Genomic DNA, 13,628 nt, shown 5'->3' on the forward strand with positions numbered 1-13,628 from the left:
CGACTCCAAGTCGCCTGGGAACAAAAAAGGCCCACTAAAAATCTTCCTTTTGTGTGCACTATTTAATATTTTGTTGAGTAATTGTGAGAAAAAGGTTAGCTTTTTGAGCAGGTACAATTGAATAATTTCACTCATGGAGGGGCACCGCATAGCAGATTAACTAGCTCAGAGGGAAACATTCTTCAGTCCCAAGACCTGCATTCTTTCCATTAGGAGCAGCCCTCTCCCTGTTTTTTTCCCTGAACGAAGGAAAAGGCGCAGACACACAGGCGCGGCGAGGTAGTGGTAGCGTCCTGGGCACTCACGGAGAGCCCCAGCACCCTGCTGCACAGACTGCACTTCAGTACCCTTGTTCACCGATATCTGTACCCCCTCGGGGGGCATCCAACACGAGAGCTCCTGCACACTTGTGCATACACATGGAGGGGCAGCGGTGCTCGCGGGCATACACACTTAGCCAGGGTCACTAACATTTTAAAAATATTCGAGTGCAAGTGCAATCGCACCCTTTACACACGTTTTAGGATTGTTAGAACATGGAGCCTAGATCCAAAGAGATGGACACTATCCAAGCGACTAAAAACAATGGAATATTTTAAACGCAGTTAAAAATAGATTTGTTCCACTTAAATTTTCTAAACATTATTAATTGATATGTGGTTTCATAAAATGAAACTAATTGATATGTTCCCTATACGACCTTCTGTCAAGACAATAGTTCCTATATGAAAAATGTTATTTTGTGAACAATGCATATGAATCAATATGACTGTTCAACTCTTAAATGATATATAAACCATGTTTAGTCAAATGTTGATATTGAATGAATAGGAATGAAGTCATCTTGTAGGATGTAATTTTATGTGTAAATACATGTTTTGGAATTGATTATCACGGGTGTTATAATCGATTTGTAAAAATCTGAATGTTTATATAGAGATGGTAATTATTGTTTATTCCATGTCTTAATAGGGGTCCTCCATATTGTACACAATAGTCCTGAAGATGGTCTCATGGACGATTGCGTGAGAGACCGAAACGTCGACTTAAACACTTTTTTCTGAAGTTAACTTATATAAGGAAATGTGTATACAACTGTGACATTGTGGGACCATTGAATTGTTTATGATAGCCTCTGGTTGCATTGTATGTGTAAGCCTCCAGTACCCTCTATGAACTTTTTGAAAGATAACATTCCATTTTATATACACCCGTGTATGTATATCCTTTGGTCACATTTATTATGATTTAATTCAAGTTCTTATTTCATTCATAACTGAATATTATTTATCAAACGAAAAATATATATGTTTACATGAAAAGAAATTAATCAACAAATATTTGAAAAAGCTTGTATAGAATGACAGATTGAAATAACATAACTAAGTATTGTAAACAAATCCCTTGAAGGCACCTTTACCCGTTCATTTGATTTTGCCCAGGCCCTCAAGGGTAGATTGGGATTCCCTATTTTTCAAGTATATCTAGCACAGACAATTGTCTGGTGTGGGCCGCATTTTAAGTGGTTGGTTTTTGTATATATAACCTGTATAGTAACCCCCTTTGTTTGATGTCTGAGGCGGAGACATAATCCTACACGGATGAATTCATTTTAAAAATAACAGGTGGTCCGTCTTCGCTAGGGATTAAAGGACTAGTAACACAATTACCTCATGAATCAGATTTCAATCATCTAGAGCGACTCAAAAAGAAACTAGTGCGGACTGAATGACACGCAAAGTTTCTCACAGATTGTCTGAATGCAAACATTATACCCACAGGTACAAAATATCCTGATAATCTTTACAGATGATGAAGAGTTTAAAATTGGGTTCAGCTTTTCAGCAAAAAGGTGCTCTAGCACCTGGATGGTGTTCAGTATAGAAACCACTTTACGACAGATAAAACTTCTAACCAAAGAGATTGAAAATCTTGAGAAAAAGATTCTAGGAGACAACACTATTACCAATAGCAAGTTTCTTCTGGATAAGATACACCAAACTATTAAAGAGTTTGAAGAGTTTAATGCTCATAAAAAAACCGAAAAACTCCAAAGCGATACCAGGAGATATAAAAAAAGAAAGAACTTACCCCTATCTAAATGGAGACTTTTATGCTTCTCAAGGTCCTAATCAGCCAATAAGAAAAAGAACGACCTTTCCTGACACCAATTCAGTTACAGGAAGTGACCAGTCGGTAGAAACTCAATATCGACAGTACGATCAGCAACCTTCAACATCTCATCAGGCTTTTTTAGGCCAGGAGCAGAGAGGATCAGGTCCCCCTCGAAGACAGAGAGGAGGGAAAAGGGGTTGGTATCACTTCGAATACACCCCGGGATATCGTCAAACTTGCAACCAGGATTACGAATGGTAGAATTAGATCAAACCATGCCAATATTCAATTTGTCATCTCATACTCTATCTGAAGAGGAAGTGGCAGTCCTTTCAGCAGGGTTAACTTTTGTACCTACATATAGAAACTATCTCTTTCAGACTAAACTTGAAATGTATCGCTTTTTCCCCTCTTTAAATCTTAAGAACTACTTTGCCATGATCTTTCAATGACGGATAATGGGGGTACAGGACTAAAGAATCCTTCAACATTCTATCTCACTAATACCATGATAAAGAGGGAAATAATAACATTTGAAAACGCTATAATAACAGAAGTTGAAAATCTTTTTAAAGAAAAGATACACTTTAAATCTAATTTCCCTAAAGATCTTGAAACAGCTCTTCAGACTCTGCAATCACTCCCTAATGCCCTAATAAAACCAGCGGATAAAGGGGGTGGAATAGTTATTTGGGAAAAAGACAAATATAATCAAGAAATGTTGAAACAACTTTCAGTAACCGAACACTATGAAAAACTGACGACCAATCCCACAATGAGATTAACTAAGGAGATTGCAGCCTTAAGCAAACTAGATTTTGATGGAGGTTGGCTTGATGCAAAGGAGGCAGCGTTTCTAATCAATGAAGCTCCCACTACACAAGTTATCTATATGCCACCAAAGGTGCATAAAGACCCAATTTTACCACCAGGACGTCCTATTGTGTCATGGTGCAATTCTATACTTAAACCCCTGGCACAATATGCAGACCACTATATATGACCATTTGCGATCAACCAACCTTCATACATCAGGGACACTATGGCGGTCATAAACAGAATAGAAGTCCAGGCCTTTGACCCCCTCAATGAACTTCTTGTGTCAATGGACATAGAGAGTTTATATACGAACATTCCCCAACAGGAGGTGCTCCAAATATTCCATACTCTACTTGAAACAAGACCTAGACCACATAAAGTGCATCTGATTTTATTGTGGAATGTGTTCGTTTCTCTTTATGTGAAAAAAGATTTCCTCCTATGAAAATGATTATTATCAACAACAGAAAGGAGTCGCTATGGGTGCAGTTTATGCACCGGATATTGCAAATATCTATGTTTTGACATTTGAAAATGATCATATTTTCCACGAGTCCAATCCCTACTCAGCCAATATTGCACATTGGCTGAGATATATAGACGACGTGGTTTTAATCTGGTGAGGCTCTAAAGAATTGCTACAGGCCTTCCACCTCTGGTTGAATGCGAGAAGTATACACTTACAGTTTATAATAGAATTTGACTCCCAGAAAATGAATTTTCTAGACATTACCATTGGCAATGACGTGAGTAACCATCTATATACCACGCTTTATACTAAACCAACTTCCAGAAATACTCTTTTAAATTACAACAGCCACCACCCACAAGCACTAAAGGATGGTCTGCCATTTGGGCAGTTCCTGCGATTACGCAGGAACTGTACCTTTAAAGATGATTATTTTCTTGAAGCGAAAAAATTGATTGCCAAGTCAAAAGCCTGTGGCTACCCATCTAAATTGTTAAAAAGATCAATGAAACAGGTGTGGTATAATGATCGTGAAGCTCTCCTAACTGTAAAAGACCGCCCTAGAGAACCATAATTAGTATGTGTTACCACGTTTGGTATTCATGCTAACTCTATTAACCCCTTCAGTGCCCATGACGAGATGGTCTCGTCATGGAGCACGGTTGCGCTGTGCCCATGACGAGACCATCACGTCATGAACCCCGCCCGCTAATGTAACGCCCGGCACAGGGCGGGGAAAGGGCGTGGCACCGAAGGGGTTAAAAAAATCGTCAACAAAGATTGGAGCTTATTAAAAGGAGTTCCAGGACTTGAACAAAAACCGATGTTCTCATTTAAAAAGGGGACTAATTTGCAAGACTGTTTAGTTCATGCATATAGTGCAAATAAAGACCATACAGTGGATAATATAAGACAATTGATACCTCTGATAGGGAATCATAAATGCAACATGTGTCTGGCATGCAATACTACTCAGACTAGGAAAACATGTGTGATTAATGACATCTCGATTACCTTAAGAATGTTTTTCAACTGCAATACTACTAATGTGGTGTATTGTATTCGATGGCCTTGTGGCTTGCACTACATTGGTAAAACAGTTCAAGCAGTTAAAAAACGCATTCTACAACACCAGTCACGCATTAGAAGCAGAGTGGAAAATGCGCCATTGGTTGAACATTATGTGAGACTTGGACACACAGAAAAAGAAATGCTCTGATGGGTGATTGAAGTAATTAAAGCCACGAAGAGGCAAAACAATGTTGAGCAAATATTATCATTGAAAGAAGGCAGATGGATCTGTCGGACTGATTTGGTGAACAGAGGCCTGAATTCTGCGGCAGAATGGCATGCATTGGCATGTCTTCGATGATCAGCCCTCTATTTGGATGGAGTGCAGACTAAATGTATATTGTGGGATCATCTATCAGCCATGCACAAAGCTCTCTTTATGTTCACGAGTAATAATGAGGTAATAACATGTTGCCAGGGGTATCTGACAAATCACTGTGTTGTTTCATTTTTGTAATGTAAAAGCGGTCATTAGTTTACAGGAGCAAATTCAACCGATATTAATCTTGAATAGCAATATGTAAAATTGAATAGGGAAACACCATGATAAAATTGTCATATGTACATGGTTAATATTGTGATATGCTTTGTTGCTGTGTGTTTTTGAATGAATACGGTAATATCTCAATGCTGTAATCACAAGAATGAAAATAATATTGTATCGCAAGAATGTCGACGGTTAAATGGATTTTTTCATAACATTGGAGCATTTGGAAATAAGCTAACCTATGTCAAATATATATATGTGATCACCACAGCTGGTAAATATGCACATATATGCTCATTAAGTATTCTATTTCAATATGTAATCGAAAAAATGTCAAAAAAGAAAAAAATCGATAACAAGATCATGGTGATTGTAACACCAATGCCCTTTTATATAACAGCTAAATAAGGGTCACATGGTCCAAAATGGATATAACATTGTATGAATATAGACGAACAGTCACCAGTCTAAGATGGACGACCTCTGTCCACTGATTTACAAAGACATACTCCGAGCTGAATCACCCCAGCCGCACCCAATGAGGTTCTACCTTAGTTCTCTTTCGCACTCCAAACATAGCCGCTGCACGCGTTCTTGATACAATATAAATAGGAGACTAACCCGTTTACAGGTTGATGCAGATCCGATGAGAGATTGCCCAATTCTTTCTGCGAGATACTAATTATCAGGTATGCTACACTCTTAAATGACACTAACCCGAAGGTTAACATTAGGAGGGTTATAGATACTTTGATGCACTGTATACTTTGTGTGTCTCTTAAAATCCTTTTATAAAATCTTTTTAGATTTATTCACAATTGAAGTCTAACTTTGAAGAATTAAATCAAGGGACTCCAGATAAAGATGCGAGTCTCACGAGAGTTACACTTGTACTGAGGCGATTATTTGTACATCTAAAACAACAGGTATTTATAATTTAGCAAATTCACTGATTTCTAATCGATTTGAACATACGAATACCTACATAGAAAATGTTTTTTTCTTAAATTTAGGTACCCAATAAAGACTAACCCCATCTATATACACCGATACTGACCATTACAACCGTGCAGTTGCGAGGATCAGTTAAAATCGATTTCAGGTACTTAATTGACTTATGACACTGATAAAATGTCTCGATGCTATCGATAAGATTAAAATAGGAATATTGAATTATTTACGAACTAAAAGTCAGAATTCAAAAATCCATCGTCCTCGAAACATCTGTTCACTTAACTTAAGCACAATTTAATATTAAATCTCTACATGTGCATATGTTCTCTGAATAAAACAATAACAAGCATTTGCAATGCAATAGGTCTCGCATTTGAGAGTTTGAGCTATTGGCATTGTAATTGACAATGCCTTTTATTTATGTGTTCTGAAAACCTGCAAACAGTGTGTAAACATGCAATTTGCTAAATGATTCTTCACATATTACACAATTGTTACCTACTAAAGTCTGTGTCAAACCTATGTACGTAGAGGTGAATGTCTCATGAGACCGTACCTCTTCTTCTTGGACCACTATGGTTCTCTAAGCTGAAAGAATTCTGCCTGGTTTTTTTCTGAGCACCACCTTGTTGCAGCAAAAAAGTAAATTATTTTATTTTATAATGATTTTATTTAATTTAGTCTATTGTTCTAGGCTTCCAACCACTGTACAATATGATTTTTTTTAAACAATTCTTTAGGAATTTATAGTAAATGTTTACAACCATGCTTCAAGAAACATGATAAACAGCATCCTCTGATGCCACAGCACAGAGCCCTTAATTTTAAGTCTAAAATCAAAACACAATGCCCATAGTCCATATAATAGGCTATAACAGACTACATACGCTACAGGAAGCATGCATTCCAACTCGGTGATCATCAGTTCACCCCTTCTGTCATGAGTCCTAGCAATCACAAACGTTTAAGGCACGCACTGTGTTAACACGACGTGTGGCCAATTTACTAATGTGGTTTTGACATACTAGTCATAAATTATGTCTGCGACATTTGATCATAAGTTGCACCTGTTTGAGGTATTTGATGACTTTCCTACACATAATGGTGTAATTTACTATGTTATAAGGAACAGTGGCAAGTATTTTTGGATTACTGAATAGCATTTTGCAAACAATGCCAGTTCTGGGTTAAGAAACTAATCACATTTGGTAATTAACTTTGCAAATCCGTTTTTCACTCTGTTGAAGCGTTCCTGTAACAACTGGTGCGAACACTTACATTTCCACCTTTCGAAGATGTCTTGAAAATGATTTATAAATGTTTGTCAGTACTCATTAAATTACTGCATTAAATTTCCATGACTGCTCCTCTTGACGGATTCCTGTGTATGCAGATAAATATTGTTTAAGAACAAATGTAATAAGCATGTTTACACCACATATGCAGGTTGTTCCTATGTATTTTATATACACCATTTCTTGATTTTGGCGTTTATCTGCTTATCACCTTGTTAAACTGCCCTAATCTTAACTTTTAAAGATTATAATATTATGGAATATGGAATAAGCAAATGGTATGTCTGTTTCTCGCTTATATTAAAAAGACTAATCTCGTGGAAAAGGGCAAAAACTATACTAAAAGACTTGACATGCGAAATGCTATATTTCCTATCACCAAATGCTTAGCCTTAAAACATTTAAGTTTAGATATTTTAAGCAATCAGTATTTCTGTTAATTGAAGTTTGTATTCTGCATTGCGAGGCTGTATATATGAAGCAATTAATAGGCAAACAAATGGAAAATGCAAACATTCCCAGAATAATCCCTAGTGTGTCTTTTGAGCCTGCTAGGATGCCTTTTCTTCCTTTGATTTCTGTTGATTTTACTGCCTCCGTCATGAAACGTGCAGTCACGGATGCAAGTTATGCCTAGCCACAGTTTAGGTTTTAGCACATGGCGGTAATTAACCAAATTTACTTGGTGGAAGAGGTCATCTTGAATCTGATTAATTGTTGACCATAAGCCAGGAACTTGACTAGCAGAACGATTGACACTGTTTTTAAAGTCTGGCCTAGAGACAGCCTTCGCTCTCTTTTTATCCTCATATAGTAAAAAATAAAATCATACATGAATAGTAAATACATGTATACAACAAGCAACACGAGGGAGAAATGGTGGTGGTAGTTAAAGCAGTACAGAGGGTGGGATGGTGTGGAAGGGAGTCGGAAAGCAAGCAGAAACAGCTGGGAGGGGGAGGTGAGGGAGGAGGGGAACCAACACAAGCAACAGCAGGAGTGAATTAGGGACTATGATTGCTGAAAGGTAAAGCAGGAGAGAGGGGCGGGACGAGGATCAGCTTGTCTTTTAAGCCGATCCTAGTTAGTTTGCAAGCAATAAACGAGGATCAGCTGAAATTGCAAGCACTATTAAAACAAAGACACACTCTCCCCTCCCCCGCCTACAGTCATTTTAATGGGGACTTTTGTCCTTAACCCGTCAACAGTGTAAGGACACTGACCTGCAAAAACAACAGCAGAATTTAGAAAATACGTCCTATCTGGGCAAAGTTTGTAGCGCACATCAGGGATGCAAACGTGGCCAAGAGCAGGAGACAGTGTGCCATGAAGCTCACCCGCTTGTCACTGATCTGGCGTAACTGCTTCCCAGTAAGCAACCTCATATCGGACTGTTTAAATAACTGAAATATAGTGATAATGCGTATTTGGGAGGCTGTGCGCTGAGTGGGAGAAAAGGGCTGTGGGAGGGAAACAGAGAGCAGGAGCAGGCGAGAACTCCGAGGAGGAAAGAAAAGAAGCAAAAAAAAGACAAGCGCGCACTGAAGCTGACGGAGTGGGAGGGGGAGTGGGGGCGGGCACGCAGGCTGCCAAATGGTGCGATGAATCACGGCTAAAGTGAAAGTAAACAAGTGGTTGCAGGACTCCAAATGGTGCGCGCGCCCGGACGGGTCACATGCACTGTAGTTGGAGGCCTGCAAAGCCACTGTTTGCACTTCCAAAACGCGCTTACTATAAGTCTCGCCAGAGCCAGCGCTAAAGCGCTGGTCAGGCGAGACCTAAAAATGAAGAAGTAGACTGGACATTGGAAGAATAAGAAACCGGGTGGCTAAAGATATACAGTATAAATACACCTTTTGATGACTTATTCTGTTGGTATAGAATCCCAAAATCAGTCGCTAGCACGTGCAGCTTCTTTATATTTCATCACATGCATGGATTTATGGGGAAAATCTAATATGAACCTACACATGCGAATATCTATCTGTATATTCACATCCAATGTAGGAATTCTTAGGATTGTTAGAAAATGAAGCCTAGATCCAAAGAGATGGACATTATCCAAGCAGACTAAAAACAATGGAATATTTTAAACCCAGTTAAAAATAGATTTGTTCCACTTGATATGTAGTTTGATAAAAGGAAACTAATTGATATGTTCCATATACGACCTTCTGTCAAGACAATAATTCCTATATGAAAAATGTTATGTGAACAATGCATATGAATCAATGACTGTTCAACTCGGTTCGTATTGGGAAGGAATCCAGCTGCCCCTGTACAAGGGCCCTCGTCCCTGCCCCTTTCTTGAGGCTCACTGCACATATCCTATGCTCGCTCCTCGCTGCACTGCTTTCCACAAACTTTCCTACCAGGGGCACATTATAAGTACCTTGCATGGAGTGTGAATGAGGGGGACACATGTGAGACCTCTTAAAGGTCCGTAGATAATGCAGACTGCATCAGGAAAGTGCAAAGAACAGCTTTTTAAGAACAAGCCTTGGCAAAGCCAGTAGGTCTCACCTACAAGAAAGCTATTAGCTTTGGCATTGTCTTTTAGCGTGGCTGCTGCTCAGCATGGCTAAAAGGTCGTGGTGTGGTGTAGAGGATAGTGGAGTGGAGTAGGGAACCATAGAGTGGAGTGGTGGAATAGTGGACTGGTGTAGAGTGGCATATATTGGAGTTGCATAGAGGGGAGTGGTGTGCATTGGAATGAAACAGAGTTGACAAGCATACAGTAGACTGGCATAGAGTAGAGTGGCGTAGAGTACAGTTGCAAAGAGTGGAGTGACATAGAGTAGAGTGACGTAAAGCAGAGTGGCATAAAGTGGCGTCGAGTGGAATGGAGTGGCATACAGTACTCTCAGTAGAGTGGAGTAGAGCTTCCGACCCGGAGGCGGGGATTCCGGCCGGTGGCGGAGATTTAGCCATGGCCGTAAGCTCCGCCTCTGGGCTTGAAGCCCCGCCTCCGGGCCGGAAGCCCCGCCTCCGGGCCGGAAGCCCCGCCTCCGGGCCGGAAGCTCCGCCTCCGGGCTGGAATTTCCGGCCCGAGTGCGGACATAAAGTTAGTAGTCGTAAATCCATTCTGTGAATACCAAAAGTAGTAAGTGCATTCTGTGAATACCAAAAGTAGTAAGTTTAGAATTTTGTCTTAAGTTAATTCTGTGAATCGGGCCCATTGTGTGGAATGGAGATGAATAGAGTGAAATGGCGTAGAGCGCCGTTGGATGGCATTATGTGGAGTGGAGAGGAGTAGAGTGGATGGCGTACAGTGGAGTGGAGTGGTGTAGAGTGAAGTGGTGTAGAGTGAAGTGGTGTAGAGTGAAGTGGTGTAGAGTGAAGTGGTGTAGAGTGAAGTGGCGTAGAGTGGAGTGGCGTAGAGTGGAGTGGAGTGGCGTAGAGTGGAGTGGCGTAGAGTGGAGTGGCGTAGAGTGGAGTGGCGTAGAGTGGAGTGGCGTAGAGTGGAGTGGCGCAGAGAAGAGTGGCGCAGAGAAGAGTGGCGCAGAGAAGAGTGGCGCAGAGTGGAATAGAGTGTTGTGGACTTAACTGGAATAGATTGGCATAGAGTAGGGTGACAGAGAGTACATTGGCATGGAGGAGAGTGGCATGGAGTACAGTGGCATAGAGTGGAGTGGCACATAGTGTCAAAGAGTGGCGTGGCCTAAAGTGGAATGGATTGACATAAAGTGGAGTGGGATAGAGTGGAGATGTGTAGAGTGCATAGAGTGTAATGGTGTGGAGTGGCATAGACTAGAGTGGAAAGGCGTAGAGTGCTGCTGGATGGCACTGTGTGGAGTGGAATGGCATAAAGTGGAGTGGTGTAGAGTGGAGTAGAGTGTTGAAGATTGGCGTGCTGTATATTGGAGTGTTGGAGAGTGGAGTGGCGTGGTGTACAGTGCGGTTGGATAACATTGTGTCGAGGGGCGTTTAGTGGAGTGGCATAGATTAGTGTGTCATATATTGGAGTGCCACAGAGTGGAGTGGCATACAGCGAAGTGATGTGTAGTGTCATTGATTAGCATAGCGTATTGGAGTGCTGCATAGAGGAGTGGCCAATGTGTTGTTGGATAACAATGTGTGGAGTGGAGTGGCATATAGTGGAGTGGTGTATATTGGAGTGCCATAGAGTGGAGTGGCGTATAGTGAAGTGGTGTAGAGTGGAGTGGCATAGATTGGTGTGCTGTGTATTGGAGTGCCATAGAGTGGAGTGGCGTATAGTGGAGTGTTGTAGAGTGGAGTGGCATAGATTGGTGTGCCGTATATTGGAGTGCCGTGGAGTGGCGTAGAGTGGCGTGGCGTAGAGTGGCGTGGCGTGGCGTAGAGTGGCGTGGCGCAGAGTGGCGTGGCGCAGAGTGGCGTGGCGCAGAGTGGCGTGGCGCGGAGTGGCGTGGCGCGGAGTGGCGTGGCGCGGAGTGGCGCGGCGCGGAGTGGCGTGGCGCGGAGTGGCGCGGCGCGGAGTGGCGCGGCGCGGAGTGGCGCGGAGCGGAGTGGCGCGGAGCGGAGTGGCGCGGAGTGGAGTGGCGCGGAGTGGAGTGGCGCGGAGTGGAGTGGCGCGGAGTGGAGTGGCGCGGAGTGGAGTGGCGCGGAGTGGCGCGGAGTGGAGTGGCGCGGCGCGGAGTGGAGTGGCGCGGCGCGGAGTGGAGTGGCGCGGCGCGGAGTGGAGTGGCGCGGCGCGGAGCGGAGTGGAGTGGAGTGGAGTGGCGCGGAGTGGAGTGGCGTGGAGTGGCGCGGAGTGGGATAGATTGGTGTGCTGTGTATTGGAGTGCCATGGAATGGAGTGGCGTATAGTGGAGTGGTGCAGAGTGGAGTGGGATAGATTGGTGTGCTGTGTATTGGAGTGCCATGGAATGGAGTGGCGTATAGTGGAGTGGTGCAGAGTGGAGTGGGATAGATTGGTGTGCTGTGTATTGGAGTGGCGTAGAGTGGAGTGGCGTAATGTGTTGTTGAATAACATTGTGTGGAGTAGAGTGGTGCAGAGTTGAGTGGTGCAGATTGGAGTGATGTAGAGTAGCATAGCGTTGAATGGCGTAAAGTAGTACAGTTGTTAGTATAAGTAACAAAAGAGTCAATCGAAATGGCAGATAGAGTGAAGGCAGTGTGAATAAGAAGCTGTATGTCTGTGATTAAGGTGAGAAAGCACATTGTACATTCAAAAATACGAGTGAAATGCTTATAAAATAAAAAAATTAAAAACAATGCGTTGAAAAAAGACAAGGGAGGGCAAAGACGAGGAAGAACACATGTACTTGGTCCATGCTCCAAGGAGGAAGTAGTCTGCATCACTCACAGACGGCATGAACTCACCCCCCTTGACACTGCGGCTTCTCTCGCGCAGTCCTGGGGTCTCGAGGGTGCTGTGGGCCTTTTTCTTCTCTATCGCATCCACAATCATCTGCACAGCTCTCTCCTTCTGAGAGCCCGGACCCTCCATCCTCTCAGCCTCTGGTAGAAGTGAAGCTGGTGCTCTCGTTCCTGCTGTAAACGTCTCTCTCCTGACGTCTCAGGTGAGTGCAGAGCACCCTTTGCCCTCGGCCGCCAGGTAGAGCTGGGGCCCGGCTCACTGGCATCGGACGCCCTTTCCTCGTCACTGCTGATAAGACACACCCAGCGCCTGATACCTTGAGCTGAGCTGGTGATAAAACTGCAGCTCCTCGTCCAATGACTTTACAACGCATTTGTGAGAGGGAGGGGGCGGGGGTCACTTGATTCACCCCCCCCCCCCCCCCCCCTACGGACCACCTCTATCAAGCGCTGAACCTGGAACACATGCACTCCAGGAACCCATGCATTGGGGGCGGGGGTGAAGCCACGAGGGGCGGGGTTTGGAACGCAGGGGCTGGCAGACCACCTCTACTCATTAATAAACAAGCATTTGCAATGCAATAGGTCTCTCAGTTACTTGAGTTTAAGCTATTGGTATTGTAAATGACAATGCCCTTTATTTAAGTTTTTAAAACAAAAATAAAAGGCATTGTTATTTGCAATGGTAATAGCTCAAGCTTGCGTAAATGCGAGACCTATTGCATTGCAAATGCTTGTTCATATTTACTTGTAGTAGAGGCGGTGCTATTCTCACTGTTTCCATGAAAGTGAGATGCGACCAGGGTCGGCTTGTGGTAGCTGGGTGCCAAACTTCAGGGGCCTCACGGAGCTCTCTGCAGAAAGGTCGGGCCTCTGCCTTGGCTCCAGTGATTCAGTGGAAAGCGCCTCCAATCATTCACAACGTGTTGCAGACGCTGTTAACACCCTATGAACCGCTTTCCTTGCCCTCACAGATACCGGTCACCCCCTGCTGCCACGCCCCCACTCCCCACCCCAACAAACAACTTGGCACCAGCCGGTGGTTCTGGTAAGGGGGAGGAGGGGGGTGATGTTTGTGTTCTAAGGCAGATCATGGAGGATGCCGTCTGGGGACTAT

General features: G+C 43.0%; 1 protein-coding gene across 1 annotated transcript in view; it reads right to left on the bottom strand.

The window, feature by feature from the left end:
* LOC146829948 (uncharacterized) overlaps window positions 1–12,802 on the bottom strand; it is a 388,201-nt gene extending 375,399 nt beyond the window's left edge. The window contains exon 1 of the mRNA XM_085604215.1: window positions 12,515–12,802. Coding sequence (XP_085460341.1) covers window positions 12,515–12,641 — 127 coding nt within the window. The 5' untranslated portion in view covers window positions 12,642–12,802. The remainder of the gene's footprint in view (window positions 1–12,514) is intronic.
* Between the last annotated feature and the right edge of the window lie 826 nt (window positions 12,803–13,628).

This window comes from Triturus cristatus, chromosome 5_1, assembly GCF_964204655.1.
Source record: "Triturus cristatus chromosome 5_1, aTriCri1.1, whole genome shotgun sequence".
Classification (NCBI taxonomy): domain Eukaryota; kingdom Metazoa; phylum Chordata; class Amphibia; order Caudata; family Salamandridae; genus Triturus; species Triturus cristatus.